Below are 23,100 nucleotides of genomic sequence, written 5' to 3' on the forward strand. Positions count from 1 at the left end.
TCCCCGCAGCAGCTGCAGGGGTCCTGGGGCAGGAATGCCTTGGCGAGGAAGGGGACTGTGCAGCGCTGGAGAGGGCGTGTGGGGTCAGCAGGGCCTGGACTGTCCCAGGGCAGGAGGGACGAGGTCTGCTGGAGCTGCCCTGTGAGGACAGAAGGGGGAGGCCTGAGAGCAGGTAAGCAGTGAGTGTCCCTGGTCCAGTGACCCCTGGGGTAACACGGTCAGGGTACCAGTGGGAGCGCTGGGCAGTGGAGGACAGGCTGTGCTGGGGGACAGGCGGAGCAGATCACACGGGCCCTGAGTGCCTGCAAACTGGGGGTTGGGGTCCCCAGGAAGTTCACACTGGTGGCCATGCAGGGGAGAGGGCAGCAGGGCAGCGCCCAGCAGCAGGTGCTCAGAGCCTCCTCTGCACCAGCCGGGTGCGACCCTGCCTCCTCGACCGCCCAGCCCCCTGCTCAGACAGGCAGCAGGCCGCGGGGTGCTGCTCTGCTCTGGGCCCCCGGCCTCCTGCCCCCTTGCCTAGAACAGCACTGTGGAGGACCCCCTCTCCCCAGGGGTGCAGCCTTGGAGAGTGCGGCAGCTGGGGCTGCCTGCATCTTAAGGGTACAGCAGAGGATGGACGGGATAGTGGCAGCTGCTGTTTGGTGCCCACTGTGGCTAGGGAAGGGGTCTCACCAGCCAGAACGCCCGAGTCCAAGACTGTCTTTTCTGGAGCAGCTCTCCTGACTTGCTGTGCTTTCAGCGAGCTTCCTCAGAGCCTTGTGAGAAATCCCTTTTCTGGGTAAGCTGATGGGGGTGGTTTCCATAGTGTGCTTGGCACACACACCCGCCCCCACTAGTCGGGGCTCCTACAGGGCTTCACGAAGGCTTGCATTTGCCCTCAGAAGGCTGGGCCAAGGTCCAGCCTGGCTCATACGGGCTCCAGCTGAACACCTTTCACCGCCTGGGAGGCGGGCCTCAGGGCCCAGGCTGGACCTGGGTCACACTCCACACCCGTCGACAGAGGTGAATCGGGCACAATGTCCCTCCCTGCACGGGTGGAGGACACCCCACTCTTTCAGCACCCACGGCTCGTTCCCTCTCTGCCCATAACATCATATTCAATTTGCTGAAACTTCTTCCTCACTCGGCCATGTGGCTCAGGAGGGGCTCCTTCCTGTGGCTGAGGGGAGACCCAGGTCACCAGTGCCCCCTGGACTCTCCCACCCCACTTCCACAAGTATGCAGACTGGATGTTTGCTGAGATGAGGGAGCCACTAAATGAGACCTGCCCTCTTCCTCCTGACAGTGGGGACTGGGTGAGCGGCTGGCTCCAGGAAGTACAACGGCCATTTTGCTACCATGAAGAAAAGAGGCTGATTTGCTGGAAGACCATGTTTTAGCCCCAGCACGAGGCCAACACATGACAACAGGGTGGGGACAGCGATGCAGATGCGTGGGGATGCCCCTGGACCCACTACATCAAGCCTCTTCAAGAGCCCCCCCAGCCTTCCGTGCTGACGCCAGTCTGAGTTGGGTTTTGTATCATGACTGAAGGGGTCCTGATTGATACTGGGGTGGAAGGGAGGTGAGTCAGGGAATTAAAGTAGTGTGGCAAGTGATGGTCGAGGACGTGCAGGGAGGTGGGGGACCAGGCATGGAGGTGTTGACCGCCTCGCCAAGATCTAAAGGGTGAACAGGTGTTGTCGGGAAGGGCAGGACACGCGGGGGGAGAGCAGGCAGGCGGAGGGACCATGTGTGCAGGCTGCGGGGTGAGAACAGGAAAGTTCATTCAGGAACAGAGAAACGCCACACCCTGGGAAGTGGGAGTGGGGAGAGTGAAACGCACAGGGCCCCTTTGTGGCCTAAGCCTCAGGGCCACGGGGGCCATCAGGAGCTTCAGCAGGGGCGGCCAGGCACCACGGGAGGGTGACCCTGGGGGAGAAGCCGGGAGCAGTGCGCAGGGGAGGGGAGCTGGGCCAGCCTGGGTGGTGGCCGTGGGGCTGAGGGCCATCCGGCAGGTGGGCTGCATGAGATTTGGTGGTAGGCTTGATGCAGGAGGCCCAGGGGAAGGAGGCGTCCAGGCCGACTTTCTCGGTCTGGCTTGGGGCAGCTGCAGGCGGGGCAGAGCGCCCAGTGAGGACACATGGCCACAGCCCCTCCCGCAGCCTCATGCCGTTCAGGCCGGTGGGTGCATCTCGGGCCAGGGAGGATGCGGGGCATGGGGCGGGCCCAAGGCCAAGGCTCCCACACGTCCAGTAAGTCAGGCCGGCCAGTGTGAGTAGGACCAGTGACCAAAGCTGGGGACCGAAGGCAACGCTGCCCTGAGCAAGTAGCCTTGGGCCGTGCTGGGCAGGAGGCGCTCGGCCAGCCTCAGCCCGGACCCGAGGCCGGGCCCCCAGCTCTCAGTGAGTGCCAGGAGAAGGGCACACCACCAGACGAGGCCACAGAGGCTGCTGAGCAAGTTTATTCCAAACCTGTTAACAAGCGAACGTAAAAGATAAAAAGGTGACCCATGTGAACCGTGAAACTGATGCCTCTCTTCCAAATGGGGCAGGCGGTCACTCCCCCGAAGGCAGGGGCCTGGCTAGTGCTGCCGAGACCGCGAGGGCCTTTTGTTCGATCTGGACATACCGGTCTCCCTCTCCTTTTCGGGGTCGAAGACTTCTGTACAGAAAAGCCAGAGGTTCTGTGAGTGACGGGGCTGGTGGACGCCCCCAGCCACAAGCCTGTGCCAAGGACTCTGTCCCACGAACAGTTCACCCTCCAGGGAGGCAGGATGAGCCCCAGTCTGGGGATGTGCTTTCACCTCCCCTCCAGAGACAGCTGCGGGGGAGCACGTCTACTGTACCAGACCCTCGCATGTCTCGGGGTTTCTGCTGGGTTCCAGAGCACCTTGCTGGACCAAGGCCAGCAAGCAGGCTGGCCTCCACGCACTGCAGAAGGTACTTCAGTACACGGGGCCCGGGCCCGCACACATGTGGAGCCCTTGCTGGGGTGCCCTGTCCACCCCCCGCCCTGGTGCCCCCTCAGGGCCGGGCACGAACACTCCGGCATACACACGGCCTTGCCATACACACGGCCTTGCCATACACACGGCCCTGCTACAGGCCAGGAGGAAAGCGAGTGGCTGGGGGACACAGACCTGGCACCTCGTGGGGCCAGTAGTCGTTACAGTGGGGGCAGTGTGGCTCCGAGCTGGACTGGAAGTACTTGGCCACACAAGGTAAGTGCATCCTGATTCCACACGTCTCGCAGCTTTGACCCTGAAATGAGAAGGTGATGGCTTGAGAGCCCGCTACACACCTCCATGTTCATAACCCTTCAAGAGACTACAAGGAAGGCATCCCACTGGCTCGGTTATTTGTCTTCCAGGCCCCAAACTGATAATGAGAAAAACTCTGAGTCTTCAGCGCAGTGGGTTTTAGTAAAGCAGCTGACGAGTGAGCGCAAAGGGAAGAAGCTCAGGGCTCCAGAGGCCACAGCAGGGCAGAGTGGGTGGCGGCCAGGCTCCTGGAGCAGCAAGGTCGCCCCCAAGCCTGGACTCTGAACATGAGTGGGCCCTGAAGGGGGCATGAAGACGACCACGGCTTTCAGAAGGCACTTCAGCAACATGGGGCAGAGCTTTAAACAGCTGTGTGCACGCTCTGTTCTAGAAATTCGACTCCTGGGATTCCAACCTAAGAAAAATAACCACCAGGTGCCCAAGGATGCATGTGCCAAGAGGCCCAGCCCAGTCCAAGTGATAACTGCAAAAAGAGAGAATGAAAAAGGAGGAAACACAGGGGCTTCCCTGGTGCTCCTGGGGTTCAGACTTCATCTTCCAGCACAGGGGGTGCGGGTGCGATCCCTAGTCAGGGACCTGATGTCCTACCTGCCTCACTGCCGAAAAACCAAACCATAGAAAAACAGAAGCAACGCTGTAACAAATTCAATAGAGGCCTTAAAAACAGTTCGCATCAAAAAAAATCTAAAGCAGAAAGACAAACACAGAATCCACCAGCACTGGTCCGGCTGCTCTGGTCTGAAGCTGTACAACGTACTCAGAGGCAAACAGACAACAGGAATCTGTGGATGAGACAGAAAGATGCTTGGCGCATTGCTGCCAAGATAATATGGGCCACACAGACTTCTGAGAGCCATTCTGAGGAAAAAAATAAAAAGCGCCTGGGACAGAACTGAAGGACCAGGGAGAAGCAGGCCTTCGTGCACTTGTTGTCAGACGTTTCTGAGGAGATGCCCGTCGTCAGAGGCCTGGGCCCTGAGTGAGTCTTGGAGAGTGTGCCCCGCCCGGCCCGGGGTACCTGGATAAGCAGGCTGCGGCAGATGTTGCAGACCTTCACGGCGTCGGGGTATGTCTCCCGGATGTACTGATCCATCTCCAGGATGGCCCGGCCGTGCAGGGTGAACTCCCCTTCCTTCTGCGGGGACGCAAGGCGGGGGCATCTTTTATGAGCTGGCACACCCGGCCCGCTTCCCACCCAGGAGGTACCTCTGTTCCCACGACCCAAGGCCAGGAAAGGGGCAGAGGTCCACACACCCCTCGCCCCGCAGGCATTCACACCGACCCCTTGTACAGTCTAAAGTGGGGAAAACTTAGGTGAGACCTGAAAGAAAAGCGAGGCGAGGACCCCCGCCCCACATTTCCTTAGCACCTTCCTCGTGCCTTCACAGACGGGAATCCTGGAGCTGCCCCAGCACCCCCGGATGAGGACAGAGGCCGGGAAAGGGAGCCGCGACCCCATGGAGTGGACCCCACAGCCCTGAGCCAGGCCCCTACTCCTTCCTCTCCCTCCCCCAGTGCCTCCCACCCCGACCCCAGGGAGCAGCACTGCAGTGCCTCCCAGCACCACTGCCTGGAGACTCTGCCTGGACCATCCAAGATCACTTCCGCCCACACCACTTCACAGACGATGCTGGAGGTGGTCCAGGGAGGCCCCAAACCAAGTGGTGTGGGGCGTGATGAGGCCTCCTGGTTCCCATATACAGACAGTCCACACGCTGTGTAACCCCAAATCATGGGAAAGCCAGAAATATGGAAAAACTTGGCTGACCCTACGGCCAACTCACAACGAAGAGGCAGGATGAGGAAGACCTGACTGGAGACAAGTGTCACAGAAGCTCATGGACATTTATGCATCCAAGTCAACTAAGGAACTCGGATGGAACTTCTTGAGCACATGTTGTAGCCCTGGGGGAGGAAGGGCTGCCAGTGGGGTCCTGGGCAAAGGTGCACAGTAGGGCGGGGGGCAAGCCTTGCAGGGGCCGCCCCCAGAGCCTGCAGCGCCGGGTTGGCTCAGCGCCCCTGCGCCGCTTCTCTACCTAACGCCACACACGAGGGGCTGCTGCTCCCACCCCACACCCCATCCCCACGACTCCTGCCTCCATCCAGCGTGTGCGGTGCCACCCGGCCAGGGAAGTGCGTTCATCCTGGGCCTCCAGTGTCAGGCAAGTGACCACCCAGGAGGAGATGGGCACAGGCGCAGAGTTAGAGAGCCAGAATTCCGACCGTGGGGAACAGGGCAAGCAGGCAGGACAGAGCCCGAGGACTCCCGCAAGTGGAGGGAGGCCCAGCACGAGGCAGTGGTGCCCTGCACTGCAGAGTCGGGCCAGTCAGGAAGGGGACAGGAGCTCTGTGCCCCGTGGTGCTGGGCATGAGAGGGCGGGGCCCAAGGCCGTCCGGGGGCCTGTGGCCGCTACCTTCTCAAAAGCCCCAAGTCCACAACAAGGCTGTCTCCATGGCCACCACCCTGATCTACCCTCCCCCTGCTCGCCCCTCTGGGACCCTCTTTGGAGACCTGACCTCTGTGAGGCCCAGCCCCTGAGGCGCTGCCATTCTTGGGCTGAAGAACCGAACCCCTGTCTGCCCACCTCCAGGCTCATCTTGTGCCCTTCCCCAGAGCACCCGGCCCCTCTCAGCTCCCTGAGCCCACCCTGCCCGCTCGGGTGCAGGCCGCTCCCTCTACCCTGGACCGTCGTCCCCACCCCAATCAGCTGCCTCCTCCCCAGCCTGCAGCGGGGTGCCACTTCCTCCACTGAGGGCAGGTCCCCTGTGAGCGCTGCTTCCTCTCTGTCTGCAACTCTTACTTCAGCGAGAGTGGGGCTGACCTCCATCTCTCTCCCCAGACTGTGAGCCAGGCCTGGTTTTGCTCACCCTGTGTCCCTAGCACCTGACGTGTGGCCCAGCACTCGGCCGTGTCATGATAAACATCTAAGGGGAAGAGTATATAACAGCCCTCGAATCGATCCCAAGGAGGAATGCCAAGGCTGAAGTGAGCAAGTTCAAGTTCAGAGTCAGGTTTGAGTCACATTTACTAAACGCCTACTAGCTGCCTGGAAGTGCCCCGTGCTCATCACTCACGATGGCGCTCACTCCTCTGTCACTAGGAGGGGCGGACTGCCCTCGATCTCCAAGGAAGATCCAACCCCAAGTGACCTCCCAGGCCTGACAACCATCCTGAGCTGGGGCCCTGTGTTGGGGACTGGTCCCTAGGCCGTGCGGACGTGCAGCTGCCAGCAGATGCCCAGGTTCCGAGCATCCACACTTCTCTGAGGCAGCCTCTGTCTCAGAGCCTCGCCCACTGATCCCAACCACCGCCCCCCAGGGCCCCCGAGGGGCTGCACAGCTGCCTCAGCAGCTCCGTGCCAAGGCAGAGCCTTGCACAGGGCAGGGCTCTCCTGGGACTTGGCTGGGGGGAAGGGGTCCCATCATAATGAATACAGTGCTGCTGGGGGACAGGTCCCCCAGCATGGCTTCTGAGGAAAGCCCCATTTCTGAGAGGCCAAGAGTGAGACTCAAATATGGTCCCTCCGGTCAAGGTGCTGCTCCAGGAAGGCTGATCAGAGCACCAGCCAGCGCTCACCCCATAGCCCCTCAGCTGGTCCTTCAAAGTGACACAGAACACATGGCCATGACCGTGTTGATCAGCCTAGGGAGCACTCCACCCTCAGGACAAACATCGGCCAGCCAGCACGGTCCTCATCTTTCAGATGGGAAACGGGCTCAGAAGCGAGAAGCCACCTCCAGAGGGAACGGCCAGGCCAGAAGAGGACTCTGGGGTGTCTCACCACCATGCCCTCCCCTTCCCTGGCCTGTTTCTTCGTCCACGTGAGGCCCAAGGGATCAGTCAGCAAGGAGGGCTCCCTCAAGACTCGCGGGGCTCTGGAGGCCAGTACTCACAGAACCCCCAGGCCTCAGGAAGGCAGCACCAGCACCTCCAGTCCAGTTCCCCGAGGAGGAAGCAGAGAGGACAAGAGCTGGGGCCCGAGCCAAGTCCAGCAGACCCCCAGATGCGTTGTTTCCTCCAGTCGTCCCCGCTCTGGGCAGCAAAGCATCAGTCCTGATAAAGTCGGGCACCCAGCCCTGCATCGTAATGTGACAGCATCTAAGTGCGCTGGACCCACATGGCCAGCCGTGGGCCCAAAGCCGGGCACAGAGGCTGTACCAGGGCGCCAGAGGGTGAGGCCCAGGGAGACGACAGGTGTTCGTACCAACGTGGACTGTATGAGTGCCGGTACCTTCTAATCTACGAGGAGTTCTTGTATCATCTGGGGGGTACGTGTGAGATACATTCGGTTCTCTGGAACTTCAACTACCCGCTCGGCCACGTTCAGTAAGCAGCGCCTCCAGGAGTGACGAGGTACAAAGATGAGGTCCCAGTCCCTGCCCTTAGAAAGCTTGGCCCGAGGACAGAGTGCGGTCGGTTATGACCCGAGCTGTCCGAGAACATTCCGTATTGCCAAATCCACCCAAGAGAGGAAGAAAAACTGTGACGAAGCAATTGATGGGGGCCTGCAGTCACACTCGCTGGAGCCTGGACACGGCTCGGCCACTTGCCAGGTGGGGGACTTCACCCAGATCACGGAGCTGCAGTGGGTTCAGCTACAGAACAGAGCGAAGGGCTCCCCGCGGTCGCAGGGGCTGAGCACACGAGCACACGATGTGCAGACATGCCCAGAGGCGCTGACCCCACGAGCGGTTCCCACTACTCCTGCCCTCACCACTGTGGCCTCTCCAGACAGTTCCTCCTGTCCAGAAAGCACTGCAGGAACTGGATGTTTCTGGTCAGACTGCCAGGGCAGCCCACCCCGAGATCAACAACTCAGAGCACGGTTGCCACGACTCCAGAGCTGAGCTCTCCCCGGAAAGGAAGTGAGCATCATGTCACCACAGCAGCGGCCTCCAGCCACAGGTCTGACCACCAAGTGAGGAAGTTGAGGGCCCCTCTGAGCAGTCCTGCCCAGACACAGCCCAGAGGGGCAGGAGCGGGGTGAGCAAGGCGGCACGGAGCCTGTCTGGCTCGGGTTTCTTGGAAACTGTGGTGCATTTGTGGAAAAAGAACTGAAACGTCTTGACTGTTCCAGCCAAAAGAAATAGACACAGGGTGTCAAGAAACTCGAACCTTTCAAAGATTGCTACAGCTCCTCTCCAAAAGCTTGTCGACACGTCCTCTTGGCTCTTTGAGGGCCACCATCTAAGAGAAAGGATCCCAACAGCACTGGCCTTGGAGAACTTGACAGTGATAACCATGATGGGGACAGTGACTCCTGTGGGCGCCCAGCACCGGGGCGTGACTCCCACGCCCTCATCCCGCTCCTCACTCACCTGGAGGTGGAGCTATTCCTCCCCTCTCACAGCCGAGGCACACGGGGCACCTGCGGCGGAATCTGGCAGCAGCACCGTGCTCCTGCCGACCGCACTACACCGCCTGCTTGGGGCTCAGAGTCCAGGGCCTGCACAGCTGCCTGAGACCCTGGCTCTGCCACTTCCAGTTGGACCTTCCCACCCAGGTCACTTGAGTAAACAGGGTCCTCCTTGCAGGGTCACTGTGGGCTTCATGCAGACAGCAGGGGTTCCTGACCTCCAGGATCTAAAGCCTGACAATCTGAATGTGGAGCTGACGTAAAAATGCACAGTGGGCTTCCCCAGGGCCCAGACGGTAAAAAATCCACCTGCAGTGCCAGAGACCAGGGATCGATCCCTGGGTGCGGACGATCCCCTGGAGAAGGGAATGTAATGCAATGCAATGCGCTTGAATCATCCCAAAACCATCCCCCCTCCTCAGTCTGTGGAAAAGCTGACTTTCACAAAATCAGTCCCTGGTGCCAAAGAGGTCTGGGATTGCTGAGATAAAGGGACCTGAACGGCCTCAGCTCAACAGACACCCATTAAATACGATACAATCTTGGAGGAAACAGTGTGATTCATGGTAAAAAGTGAGCCAAGCTGGAAAACCCACAGCGAGAAATACCTCAATCAGCCACTTGTTTTGTACGAACTTCTGCAGCACATGCTCAGCTTCCTTCTTCCTCATCTTCTTGCCTTTAAGCTGATCAACCAGGTTCAAAATATTTGTGGAAGACGCAAAGCCAGTGTCTGAGTCAATAATCAGCTCCAACTGGAAGAGACAGGAGCCATGTCCATCTATTAGACTGGGGAGAACAACTCTTAGGCCATAATGCCGATCCTGGCGGGATGCAGTGAGACTACTCATGTCACAGGCAGAACTGAGGGACTCTTCAGGAAAACAGCTTAACAATATGCATCAAAAGCCATAGATATGTTTTGACCCAAGTTGCTCCTGTAACAGCATTCCAAATGAAGGACCTTAATGCCCCCTGAATCAAGAAGGATCACTTTACCTCCCTGAAGATGGAGAAGATAAGGAACGAATGAATAAGGAAATGGGGCAGCACCCCTCCTACTCAGAGGTGGGCAGGCTGGAACCCGGAAGGGAAGGCACCAGGGTGGCCCAGCAAGAGAACACACCGGGGAGCCACAGAGCTGCTGTGGACTGGGGCTAGGAGAAGCTGGCTGGAAGGTGCCTTAAAACTTCTGCCCACAGCAGAGCAGAGGAACCGGGAAGATAGGCTGCTTGTGTGCACACACGTGCACACACACACACAGCCATGTATTTACCATCTTAGAATCCGATTCTCAACCCTGGCTGCTAATCAGCCCCAGAGGCGGCTTAGGAAGGAATGATTCTAGGACTCAGGCCTCAGAGACCTGGACTCACAGACCTGGAGGGAGGCCAGAGCGCCCGCGTTACTTTCACCTCCTCAGTTACTGCGGGCACCCAGGGCTGAGAACCACTGTCCTAACCAGGTGCTCACCCGGGTGAGTGGCAAGGCGGCCGAGTGAACGGCTCTTAAGCCGGGCATGCAGAGCAGCACCCCTCCAATGACTGGGTAGATGGATCACTGGGCACCTTCTCAGAATTCAGGCTCGGATTCAGCAGTCTGGGTGGAGACTAGGGTTCAGCCTTTCCGGCAAGCTCCCCGGGGATGTTTTTGACCCTGGGACTCGAGCAGCAACACCTGCTCAGCTGCATCCCATACCCAGGAGGTCACTGCTATTCAACCAGTTGGAGTCAAACCCAGACCAGCTCTTCTTTCCCAGGCGGCCGTGGCAAGCTCCCCAGCAATCACCTGGCGGCTATGAATTCTGAGAGGGCCACTTGGTGACATGCCCCTGCAAAGGGCTTTCTCAGGCAGCAGGGGGACCCAGGAAGGTTGAAGTTTCCATTTCTAATGAAAGACGGACGTTTTCTGTAAGAAGCCTGGCTGATGGGCAATGGGAGTTGCTGTACTTACAGCCTTTCTAAAGAGATCCAGCTCATTCTCTGCAAAATCTGATGCCATTTTAGAAACTGAAGTCGTTGCAAGATTCACCTAAAAAATAAGTTAGCGTGAGAGTCAGGCTGTGCCCTTCACTTGTCACAGTTAAGTCACCTGCAGGCTCTTCCTTCCTCCCCTCCCCCTCCCCACCTCACCAGTCCTGGAGCACTTTGTGTCCAGGCACTGTGGGCCACGGGGATAAATTTGGAACCAGTCTTACAAGCTTAAATCTTTAGCTCAATCAATATGTCTAATTTTCAGAGATTTCAGAATTCCCAAGGTTGTGTGACAGCTCCAAACTCAGATGAATTCGGGAAGCCTGTCTGCATGCTAGTGGGGCTTCAAATGCAGAAGGCACTGAGAACTCTGGCAGTAAACAATACTGATTCACCGACTTAACCCAACATTTCCACAGCCCTTTCTTCCACAGAATAGGGTTTGGGAAACCCTGGGCTAAAGCCCTGTTCTGTGTGGGCCTGGCTGGTAGAAGCGTGGTCTCTGAAGGCCTAAAGGAGTTCCCTACCCAAAGATGGGGGCTTGTATCTCACATCCTTTTCCCTAGCCAGGAGGGAAAAAAAAAAAATGTGAACACAGCAGGAGGCCCCAACGAGGTCTCAATCCTTAGTGACCTCACGTTTCTTTCTTTCCAAAGTTTCTATGTCTTGTTCTAAACGAAAAGGCATTTTTATCCCTTTACCCCTAATATTCCATTCATCTAGGGTGACTTGCAGATGCCTGGCAACAACCAAAATAAAAGCTAAGGCATGCTGCCCAGTCTCAGGGTAGAGGGGGCATTCCAGGTGGGGCAATAAAGCCAGCGCTGCGTTGAGAGCCAGGCCCAGGTTCTATTACCCCCAACCTTGATGGCTGCAGAGGACACTACAGACCAGGGGGCCGGCAGCGAGCATGGAGAGACGAGACTGGGTCAGGGAGGTGGCCAGGCCCAGTGTCTTTCGCCCTCCACGCCCCTGGTGAGGCGGGTGCACCTTCATCTGCACCCCAGGAAGGAGGGCAGAGGCTGTCTCCACTGCAGTTCCCTAAACATCCACCAGGGGGCTCTGTCTGCTCTCACCAGCGCGTAAATAGGTCTCCCGTCATCTTCAGTGACACCTTTCTTTATCTCTATGTACAAGGACTCCAAGACACTGTTAATTGTGTTGATGAAGTCCTCCAACTTCTCTACGGTAGCATTACCTGGAAATAAAGAGGTGAAAGAAAAAAAGCGGAGGGTGCTGTATCAAAAGTGTAGCTTGTTTCAATCTGCCATCAACCTGCACACGAAGCAGCAAAGCCACACCTGGGCAAAGGCGCGGCCCTGCTGGGTACTCGAGTGCCGGTGCCTGTGGCTTCTTCCTTCCTGGAGCATTCAAACAGACGGCGCTGTGAGGCGGAAAGCCTGCCGAGGTCTTCCTGTCTCGGGCGGCAGTCCCGGCCTCCTCACCCTCCCACCCCCACCCCCACCCCTAGTTCCCTGCTGCCCGGTCCCCGTCCCCCCCAGGTGCCTCGGTGCCGTGGGCATCACAACCAGACTCCCCGACACAGCCTCCGTCCCTGCCCGCCTCACACAGGGATCACGTCCACCTCTGTCCTTCCTCCCTTCATTCAACACGTAAGCACGGACTGAACACTGACACACAGGCCCTGTGTCATGCCCGGGGCTGCAACAGTGAAGAACAACCCCATGGTAGGAACAGCAGAGTACCCATCCCGGGTAAGGCCCTGATCTGAGCATTGTTCACACAGTTATGAACCCATCCTGCCTGCAGAGGGGGGCACACTTGCCCAGGGTTCACTGGGAGCCCCTGACCTGAGTGCCAACCACCTCCTGCTGCCCCTGATGGCAGGAGGTGCTGCCCAGAGATGTACAAGGAAGCCAGCACCCTTCTCCAGGGCCATCAGCCCGGGACAGAGCCCGGGGAGCACTGCAGGGCCGGGGAGGATGGACAGCAGACTGGCTGAGGAAGGAGGGATGGCCGGGAGGGCTGCGGAGGCTGCAGTGGAAGGTGGGAGCCAGATGGCCCAGGGCCCCGTGAGCCGCAGGGTACAGAGGTGTGTGCCCGTCCTCCTGGGGCCACGGGAGCCTTTCAGAGCTGGGAGCACAGGAGGGACATGGTCAGCCTTGTGTCCTGGAATCACCCTGCTGAACTGAGAGACATTTCTTTTGTTTTTGTTTTTGTTTTTGGTCTCATCTCACTGCATGTGGGATCTCAGTTCCCCAACCAGGGACCCCAACCAGGGATCAAACCTGTGCCCTTGGCAACAGAAGAGCAGGGATCTTAATCACTGGACCACCAGGGAAGTCCCTGTGAGACTTTTAAACCCAGAGCACGTATTACTGCTTTCACTTACTAAAATAACAAATTTCGAAAAATTTGTGCCTTAGAAAAATAATCACTCCAAGGGAAAAAAAAAAAAAGGGCAGAAAAACACACAACATAACATTTATGAATAAAGCAATAATAAAATCAACAAAACAAAATGCTGCAGGAAAAAAGGTTATCTACCACACTGATGACCAAGGCCACTGCTAGGAAGGGAACTAAGGTGAGCCGGGGGTCAGCCCAGGGCACTTGATATCTGTTTGGCTTCTTACAGAGAGAGGTATGTGTAAGCTCTTTGAATTGCTAAATACTATGAAAGTCTAGAAAAACAAAAGGTCACTCTGGTGGTAGTGGACGTCATGGCCAATGTAAGGGCAACAGCCGTGTCACAGGCACAGCTGAGGAGACCAGGACAGAAATACTGATGCGCATCACAGCGGGGGTCTAACCTTCCTTGATTTAAGTTACTTAAGTTAAAAAAAAAAAAAGTAACTGAAAGAAAAAATTCATATTAATAAACATGGTACATGGACGTGGCAAAAATTGTTCAGTAATGTGACGATGTGGCCACAGATGCTGTAAAACTGTGATCAGAGGAGTGAGACACGCTCACGTTTCCTGCCTCTGTGCCTCTGAGCCTCTGAGCAAGAGCCCTCCTTCTCACTAGTACGAAAGCCAACTTGCAGGACACTATTTTCCAAAAGCTGCTCTGGTGCTCCCCTCCTCTCCCACGCCACGCAGAGCACCTCCACCGTGGACTCCTCGACCCAGAAAAATTCGGCCGTGGAGAGGGGAGGCCCAGGCACCAAGACCCCCCTTCTGCTGATGGACAGGAGCTACCCCATCTACCCCAAGTGACACACAGCGGCAAGTCCCACCTCCTTTGAAAGTGAGAATTCAGTTTTTCCACTGAAAAGCCCTCTCCTGGGTGCCATTCAGAAAAATGTACTCGGGGGGCGGATCAAAAGCCTTCTGCTGCCTCGGACTTTCCAGAAAGCCCATCTGCAGAGATGAGCTAATAGCCGCCCTGTGCTTCCCTTCACCCACCACCTCTGGTTCATTGTCCAGCCTTGCTTTTCAGAAACATGAATGTTTTCAAAATATTTTCATCTAAGGAAAAAAAAAACCCACTTCCTATCGCTGTCTTTGCAGCAGCCCACCCCCTGCTCAGGGGCTCCTGTCTGCTCCACTCACCCCGCCCTCCGTGAGTGTGAGCGTCCGTCAGGGCTCAGCCACAGTCCTCACCTCGGCTGACCTGCATGTGGTTCCCACAGACACGCGGTACCACGTCATCACCTGGGAATAAGCTTTCCTCCTGTTCAGCAGCACCCCCTCCCCAACTGGATTTCTTGGGGGCAACCAAGGCAGCAGGAGGGCCAGCCCAGGCCCGCCCCACCCCTCTGGGGCCCCCGAGGCCCGCCTCTCCCTTCCTCTGATCTCTGAAGGCCACCTGGTGCCTCACGGCCTCACACATACCTAGGAAACTTCCCTCCACCCTCTCTCCTCCACCGCCCCAGCTCCAACCAGCCAAGCTCCACCCCTCAGGCTCCCAGACGCCCCCTCGCTGCCCTGCCCACTAGACAAGGGTCCTGGGCTCTGCCTTGTCCCCCCAGAGTCCTCAGGCACATCCTCCCCTCTCACACTTTGTTCCAGGCACCAGAGCTGGCTGTCCTACTCCTGGAGTTTTTCTGCCATATGTGTGACTTTGGGGGGAGAAGAGACCCCACAACCAGAGAACCGGAGGGCAGGAAGCTGGGCAGGGTCAGGGGTCAGGTCCCAGGTCAGCCAACAGTGGGCCCAGGACCCATGTGCAGCCTATCAGACAGCCTCTCAGTCTGAGTGAGCGACCCAGGGCAGGCTGGGGGTGGCTCCAGCGCAGCCGCTGCAGAGGGAGAGGGGCTGTGACCGTGAGGTGCTGCTGCGCTTTCCGTGCCTTCAAAGCAGCTACTTTTCACTGCTCTGCCCCCTCTCCCTGGAGCCCATAGTAGAGAAGCTACAGCTGGCAAGTCTGGGCTACACGAGTGTCTAATGATCCATTTGGCCCCAGTATCCCATGAGTCCAGGGTCATGATACCGGGCATGAGACACCGAGTGTATCACGTGATTCTGAAGCAACTATTTCTAGTCTTGGTTCTACCACTTCCAGGGACTTTAGCAAACTAACAAATAACATGGCTCTTCCCTTCAGATTCCAAATCAACTAAGGAAAAACGATAGGCTTTAGGTATCAGTGTATCCGGTTTCTGTGGGTAGCTCTGGGTCAGAGGCTGGGTGCCTCCACACTAATGACCATGCTCGGCACCATGGCTGGACCAAGCAAGGGTCTGTAGATCCTCGGCGCCCCTGTGCTGTCTCTCCCTGTATGCACAGCATGCGTACCCATGCCTTTCTTGTGGGCTGTGGTGAAGTTCTACTGCTGGGTTGAGAACAACGGGCCTGTAAATGCAGGGCTCGTTTCATCACTGCAAGAACACTAACTCCATAAGGTGAGTTGCTATCATCAGCTTTACATACCAGAGTTAAAGCACTTGCCCCGAGCTCCTCCAAGCGGAAATGAAGCCCAGGTCAAGCATGGACTTGAAGAAGAGCCCTCGGGGCCTCTGGGGAGCAGAGCAAGTGTCCCCTGGGAACATTCCCTGCCCCAGACCCCACCAAAGTCACATCTAATTCCTCTAGAACTTGCCCTTAGAGTCACAAAGAGAGACGCAGCCAACACAGAAAGAGAGTGAGTGTGCAGGCAGGACCTGGGAAGGACGTCAGAGGGCCATGCCCAAAGGATATGCGCGGAGCTGGGCCCGGCCAACATCTCATCCATCAGCCAAGAGAGGAGGTCCAGCCCTGACCATTCGGCCAGATCACAGCTACGGGAGGAACTGAACTAGAGGACTCAAAAGAGAACAGAACTGCTCTTTCTGTAGCAGGAAGTGCCTCCCCGTAGGGGCAATTAAAAAACGGGACTCAGGGCAATGGACAGGCTGGGGCAGCAGAGAACCAACGAGACGCTTCTCTGAGGAGTTGTGGCTGGTTAAGTTGCTTTTGAGAGACTTTTTTCTGGCCATCACTGTATACATTATCTCTTTTTCTTTAAAAACAAATTTTAATTTAACCAGCAGACTTCTTATTCATCAGTCTCTGCTCCCCAGAAACCTATGAGAACCCAGGGTTCACTGCATGCTTGGGCAGCAGGAAGTCTGCTGCCCTAACTTCTGAGCAACAAATAGTTTTGTTCCAAACTAGGCACCACGGATAGGACATTTTTAGGCAGAGGAAATACTATTTTAGGCAGAGGAAATAACAGCAAAAAATAAGACCCCAGGGGACTGAACCACGCATGGGCCAACTTGCCCCATCAGAACCCTCTCATCTGGTGGGGCGAGCTGGGTGGTCCTCCTGAGTGCCGCACTGAAGACAGGGCAGCCCAGGCCCGGGCCAGACATGGGCACTGGGGCACAGCGGGCCAGGGAGCAGACCCCGGGGCTGGGCAAGGCCAGCAGGCAGGCACACTGGGCCGCAGAGATATGCGAGAGGTCACGTCCCAGCCCGGGGCTTTCGTATTAACTGCCTGGGGAAGATGGTCCTCTTGACCAACAGTGCAATAGGCGAGTTGAAAGACGGGAGCTGACAATGGCACTTCCGTGGTGAGCAGTGAACAGTGCTGGGAAGAGCAGGCATGAAAGGAGGACAGCCCACAGACTAGGCAAGAGTTCTCTCCATCCGTAAGCACCTGCGACAGTTTCGTTCCCTCAGGATCTCATCAAAGGCCCCACAAACAACTGCCAAGGGGATACAGTAGAGTCTGTTTTCCGAAAGAGAACACCAAGGGTCAGAGAGGTTAAGGACTTAACCAAAATCACAGAGCAGGTGACAAAGTCTGGACCAGAAATCAAACATGTGGCCTTCAGCCTGGCACAGCAACCAAAGAACTTGAGCATTCATTTTTTAAAAAAAGGAAACAATTATTACTCAAATATGCAATGAGGTCTGAGAACTACGTCAAAATGATACGAGGGACCGGTTAGGATCACAGATAAAATAAGATTAGTCATGAGTTGTTTTAACCGGGTGACGAGTACATGAGGCTGCATTGTATTATTCTCTCTCCTTATCTCTCTTTTTCCATAATAAAAGGTTAAAAAAATATTTCAACACTCAACAATACATCCTGGTGCCATTAACCCTCAGGAGTCTGAAACAAAAAAGGGAAAAATGACAGTGTCCTGTGACAACAGAGATTCCCTCAGGGCTCTGATGGTGCAGAGTGAACAGGCTTTTAATAATGGGCTCTTTTAAAAAATCTATTGGTGAGAGATGTGTCTCCAGGTATAGACATTTCCCCCCACCAAAATCAAGAGGTTATTTCGGCTAGGAAGTCTACTCTTGGGCCTTACTTCAAATGACAGGGCATAAAACTTACTTTATAGCCCTCGGCATAGTTCCAGCATCTCGGCCACATGTATTAAGTGCCCTAAAACCCATGATAACATTGCTGGAGTGGCGACAGGGACAGACGCCAACTGTCCATATAAGTGCAGGAAGCCTACTCGTCAGCCATTCCCCTGGCCGAGGCCTATTTGTCAGTACTTCTGGCAACGGAGCAACAGGACTCCCATCATGATGGTACTGAGGCGGGGCAAAGTCCAAATTACACTGTGAGTCATCCCAGAAAACCCAACCACTTTCAGCAGAACTTCACTGCTGATGCTGTTCACGTGCCTCTCATTTTCATCTCGCCCTCTGAAAACAAGCGGTCCACCCATCACTGAGATGCGTGGCAGCCCCCACCCGCAACCATCCAAGCAGTCGAGGAGCTGATAAAGGCTCTGCAGGGCGGGGCTGCCACCCCTGCTGGACCAAGCAGCTCAGCTTCGTCCCTGAGCTTCTCCCTCAAGCTCATCTGAGCAGAGCTGTGGAGACTGACAAGCCAGATGTCCATGGAGGCCGGGCAGGAAGCACAGATGTGGCTAGCAGCGGGCACAGAGGGTGAAGTGGACAGCGAGCGTCCCGTCGAAAGAGGCAGGGCTCTTCTGCACCAGGCATGTGCCCAATTTTTAGATTTTTATTAGAAAAATTGTTTTTTCTCATGTGAGAAAAGTTTAAAAAAAAAACAGTTTTTAAAAATTAGAAATACTATAGGGTAAAAACTACACTTGCAAACTAGACCCCAATGACAGCACCAGTTTTCAAAATGTGGTTTGGGCTGGAACCCTGCCATAAAGACACAGGGAGACTACAGAGGCCACAGTGTCCCAGGTCACCAGAGAAGCAACTGTGGTTTCTCAGAGGAAACAACTCAAAGGAACAACTGTGTCACACACATTCATCTGACAGACTGATGTACAAACCGACAATAACCATGTATAAAAACAGGGCTCTTATCCACAGTCGGCACCAACCAGCCCAGGAAACCAACCTATAACCTATAGGAAGCCAACAGTAAGCTTGTAGAATGACCAAGTCTTGATTAATAACTGACAGCTTCCCTGATTTTTGTCTTAGGCCCAACCAGAGAAAGTCAAGAATGCTCCCCCAAACCCATCACAGGCTGTCCTGCCTCTAGTTAGCCTGCCTCCAGCTTCCCGAGCCGCAGCCTCCAATCGGGATACCGCCGAGGCCTTCCCTCTCCCCTACCATGGAGCTTCCCCACTCCTCAGCCTGCCATCAGGTCTCCAAAACACAAATGCCTTGAGAGAGCAAGCTCTAAGTAAACAGCTCTCACCTGTCCTCATCTGGGTGGTCTTTGCTTAATACCCACACCTCATACACGTGGGAATTGGCTCAGCGGCCCATTCCCAGCAGGGCTTAGGAAGGGGCTGAAAGGCATGCAAGGCTGCGGTGCTGTCAGAAGAGGACTGACCACTTCCATCCTGCTCACTGCAGCCCTCCTCTGAGTCCCCACCACCTAGCCCGTCCTCCACGTGCAGCCGGGGTGAGATCAGATCCTGGCACCACCACCACCCACCTGGAAGCCACCCGTGGCTCCCACCACTCCCGGCCACACTCGTGTGTGCCTGCTCGCTCTACACTCAGTTGTGCTAGCCTTCCCCTGGCACTCACACCCCTTCGGCACCTGCACTCGTCATCTCCTTCTCCGAGGAAACGATGACCACACTTTCTAGATTTTCTAAGAAAACCCCAGTATCAGAAAATCAGCTTATAGAGGGCTTCTCTGGTGGCTCAGTGGTAAAGAATCTGCCTGCCAATGTAGGAGACACGAGTTCCATCCCTAGTCCAAGAAGATCCCACATGCCACAGACTAGCTAAGCCCATGCACCGCAACTACTGAACCTGTGCTCTAGAGCCCAGGAACCGAAAACTACTAAGCCCACGTGCCACCACCACTGAAGGCCGAGTGCCCTAGAGTCCATGCTCTGTAACAAGAGAGACTAACGCAATGAGAAGCCTGTGCACGGCAACCAAGAGCAGCCCCGCCCGCCACAACTAGCGAAAGCCCGCGCAGCAGTGAAGACCCAGTGCAGCCAAAAATAAATAATTTTAGGGAAAAAAAGAAAGAGACTGAGCTTACGAATTCCTATCGCAATTCCCACTGCACTGAGGACCAACGTCACAGACCTTCTGGGGCTCACTTCCCCACCCCCAGCCCCGGGATCTGAGAGTGGACACTATGGGGAGGGACGAGCAGGAAGGAAGGGGCCGCAAGGAGCAGGAAGTACGCTAAGCCACACACGTCACCTAAGCTCCCTGTGTGACCCTCACAACTTTTCCATGAAGTAAATCAGATTTCCTTTACAAAACAGAAAGCAAAGACAGAAAGTGAAAAAAAACAAAAAACCAAAAAACTTTTCCAAGTCCCTGATTTGAACTCACATCTTCAAGAAAAGGCTTCCTTGTTCCTGCCAGTGGTGTGTGTGGTGCTCCTGCTGAACTCACTGCCAGTCCTCCCACACACCCACAAGTCCGCCCCTCCTGGGGGGATGCAGTGCGAAACACATTCCGGACCTAATGAGGCCCATGCTTGGGAGAGCGTGCAGCACACCGAGGTCCCAGCTCAGCAGATCCACGCTGGCCTGGGAGGGACCGTGCCCACCCCGCCACAACCTCACCCCGCGGACTTGGACGCAGTGAGTCTTTCAAGAGCCAGAGATGGGAAAGCCACAGCATTCGTTCCCTCCTGGCTGCAGAACTTCCAGAACCCAAAAGCTCCAGCCTGAGCACATATCACAGCTGCCTGCTGTGAAATTCCATATGTTTGAAAATTCATCAAGTCCCGTTGGAGATGTTACTCTTCATGCTAATTTTATGCCACTTTTCAGTTATGGGCACACGCGTAATCCCCCCTGATTAACTGGAAAGGCAAGCGGGCTGACAGCAGTAAGGTTATTATCACAGTGAAAGGAGAGGAATGTGCAATGAGATCGTTAAAAGTAGGAGGAAAACTTATCTGGAGCCAGCATCTGATCACCACTGAGTCCTCTGTGGAAAGAGAAGGTGCGTTTAAACGTGACTGCGGACACAGGATGGAATACTAAGCGGAAAGGTGGGCAGCAGCACTGCCTCGCCACTAACACAGGCCACGCACCGTGAGCCGGAGCCCTGAGCGCAGAAATGGCCGTGTAAACCCACACGAGAAAAACAAAGCGAGGAGGAGAGGTCTGACAAACAGAAAATATCCATCACTCCCACGTTCCTCTGACAGTGTCCCCTAACCTATTTTTGGTACGTGCACTTCAGTTCACTAGTTTTTTGCCTGAACATCCTATTGCTTATTCTACTCACTGAAATAATGTGTCAATTTTTCAATCTAAGATTTTAGACATTCTACCTAATTTGTCCTTCCAACAAACTGTATATGACAACGAAATGTAACACGTGACGCTGGGGTGGCTCCTTTGCTAAAAAAGACGTGATTGGGACAACGGGAGAAACTCCAATGGGATCTGTGGACCAGATGATAGTGATGCATCAATGTTAATGTTTGGGTTTTAATGGTCGTCCTGTGGTTACGTAGGAGAATGTCTTTGCTAGAAGGAAACACCCCAAGAATGTAGGGGTAACAGAATTTCAAACTGGTAACCTACTCTCAGATGATTCAGGGTAGGGGAAGTTCTTACAACTCTCCTGTGAGTTTAGAACTACTTCAAAATAAAAAATAAATTTAAAAAGCAAGGCTAGGAGCTTCAAGCCAGGCAGGCCCTCAGTGAATCTGGCGCTAATGTGGAAGGCAGCACGGGGCAGTGGAGGGGGGAGCCCAGAGCCACTGTGTGAGAAGGGGCCGCACAGCAATCCACACTCCAGGGATTTCTACTTCCTGCTCTTAAGACAAGGAGGCTGCACCCAATGATTTCCTAAAACTCAACACGTTCAACCACACAAAACCAGAAAGACCAGCCCCCAGAGTTTAACAAGGCAAGTAACTTTGAGAGACTTGTTGCCATGAAACTGTGGACCGTGGTGACATTTTGCTTCTGCCCTTAAAGCCACACATTCCAACCAAGAGTCAGGTGCAGATTCGGGGCCCCTTCAGTCCCCCAAGGTGGGCAACACCATCCCCTGACAACATCATCAGGAGGAAATACCTACTTCCCAAGGGCTCCTGGGCCTCTTACAAAGGCTTCAGAATTCAGGTTTCCATGCTTGCTTTGTTTTTAGGAAACTGAACGCCAACTGTCTTGGGAGTCATTTTGAGGAGGGGGCCTCCTCACTTCGAGGAGGGGGCCTCCTCACTTCGAGGAGGGGGCCTCTCCAGGTAAGCAGAAAGAATACTTCTCCTGAATGCTGCATCTATGTTCATTGAGTCCCACATTGATGACACAGGGCCTTATGAGACCAAGAGAATGAGCTACATTTTGGAAACCTGTTGACTTCCCTACACGGCACTGACAGGCCACAGAACACATGCCGCATGTTCCATTCATAAAGCTCTGGGGTTGAGTGACTTGATCAAGGTTACACAGCTACCAAGTAGCAAAGCTGGTTTAAACGCAGATTTTTTTTAAACAGCTTTGTTCAGATACAATTCACCTACAAGTTTAAAGGGCACAATTTAGTAAGACCCTTGAAACCACCACGACAATCAAGATACTAAGCATATCCGTCACCACTTACAAGTCTCCTCATGTCTGTGTGTCATCCCTCTCCCACCCCTCACTACCCTCCCCTGCGCCATATCCCCAGGAGACCGCTGAACTCCTTTCTCTCACTACAGCTAAGTATGAGCTGTCCAGAACTGTGTATATATGGATTCATACAGTATATACTCCCCTTTGCTTGGCTTCCCTACTGGGCATGACCATGTTGAGATTCATTGATAACGTAGCACATAGCAATGGTTCGTTCCTTTTTAATGCTAAGCAGAACCCACCATCAGATGGATAACACCACAGTCCATGTATCAGTTCACCTGTTGATGGGACAATTAGGTTTTTTTTTTTTTTCCATTTTGGGGCCATTACAAGTAAACCTACTCTGAAGACTTAGGCGTGAGCCTTTGTGTGGACATATATCTTCATTTCTTGAGCCTAAAAACAAATACATGAGAGAGAAATAGCTGTCGTGAAACTGCCGCCCTGTTTTTCAAGATGGCTATAGCATCTTATACCCAACAGGAGGTGAGTGCTCCAGTTCTTCCGCTGTCTTGCCAACACATGATACGCAGTCTTTTAAACCACATCTATTCTGACAGGCATTTAGTGGTCTCTCACTGTGGTTTTAGTTTGCATTTCCCTAAGGTCTAATGAAAGGATAAGCATCTTTTCGTGTGCTTGTCTGCCATCCACAGAACTTCTTTGGTGAAGTGTCTGTTCAAGTCTTTTGTCCCTTTTTCAATTGGGTTGTATTTTTCTAAGTGTTGAGTTTTGAGAGTCCTCTATATATTCTGGATACAAACCCTTTATCAGATATGTGATATGCAAATATTTTCTCTCAGTATTTGGCTTGTCTTTTCATTCTCTAAGCACTAAGTATATTTCAAAGAGCAGAATTTTAAAATTTTGAAGTGCAATTAATAATTCGTTCTCTTATGGATCATATCCAAGAAATCTTGCCTAATCCAAGGTCATGAAGGTTTCTTCCTATATTTTCTTCTAGAAGTGTGATAGTGTTAGGTTTTATGTTTAGGAATATGATTAATCTTAACATTTATATACGGTGCAAAGTTGGCTCAGGTTCACTTTTTTGAAGATGGATATCTAATTATTTCAGCATTGTTTTTTGAAAAGACTATTTT

General features: G+C 54.5%; 1 protein-coding gene across 2 annotated transcripts in view; it reads right to left on the reverse strand.

Annotated features, from left to right (window-relative positions):
* Positions 1–2,427: 2,427 nt before the first annotated feature.
* The window catches only part of NSMCE1 (NSE1 homolog, SMC5-SMC6 complex component), a 35,560-nt gene continuing 14,887 nt past the window's right edge, over positions 2,428–23,100 (reverse strand). For both annotated transcript variants that reach the window (XM_019987873.2, XM_019987875.2), the window contains exons 3-8: positions 11,669–11,790; positions 10,573–10,650; positions 9,228–9,374; positions 4,281–4,397; positions 3,122–3,242; positions 2,428–2,643 (exon numbers count right to left, since the gene is read on the reverse strand). In XM_019987873.2, coding sequence (XP_019843432.2) covers positions 2,564–2,643; positions 3,122–3,242; positions 4,281–4,397; positions 9,228–9,374; positions 10,573–10,650; positions 11,669–11,790 — 665 coding nt within the window. In that variant the 3' untranslated portion in view covers positions 2,428–2,563. The remainder of the gene's footprint in view (positions 2,644–3,121; positions 3,243–4,280; positions 4,398–9,227; positions 9,375–10,572; positions 10,651–11,668; positions 11,791–23,100) is intronic.

This window comes from Bos indicus, chromosome 25, assembly GCF_029378745.1.
Source record: "Bos indicus isolate NIAB-ARS_2022 breed Sahiwal x Tharparkar chromosome 25, NIAB-ARS_B.indTharparkar_mat_pri_1.0, whole genome shotgun sequence".
NCBI classification, from domain to species: Eukaryota; Metazoa; Chordata; class Mammalia; order Artiodactyla; family Bovidae; genus Bos; species Bos indicus.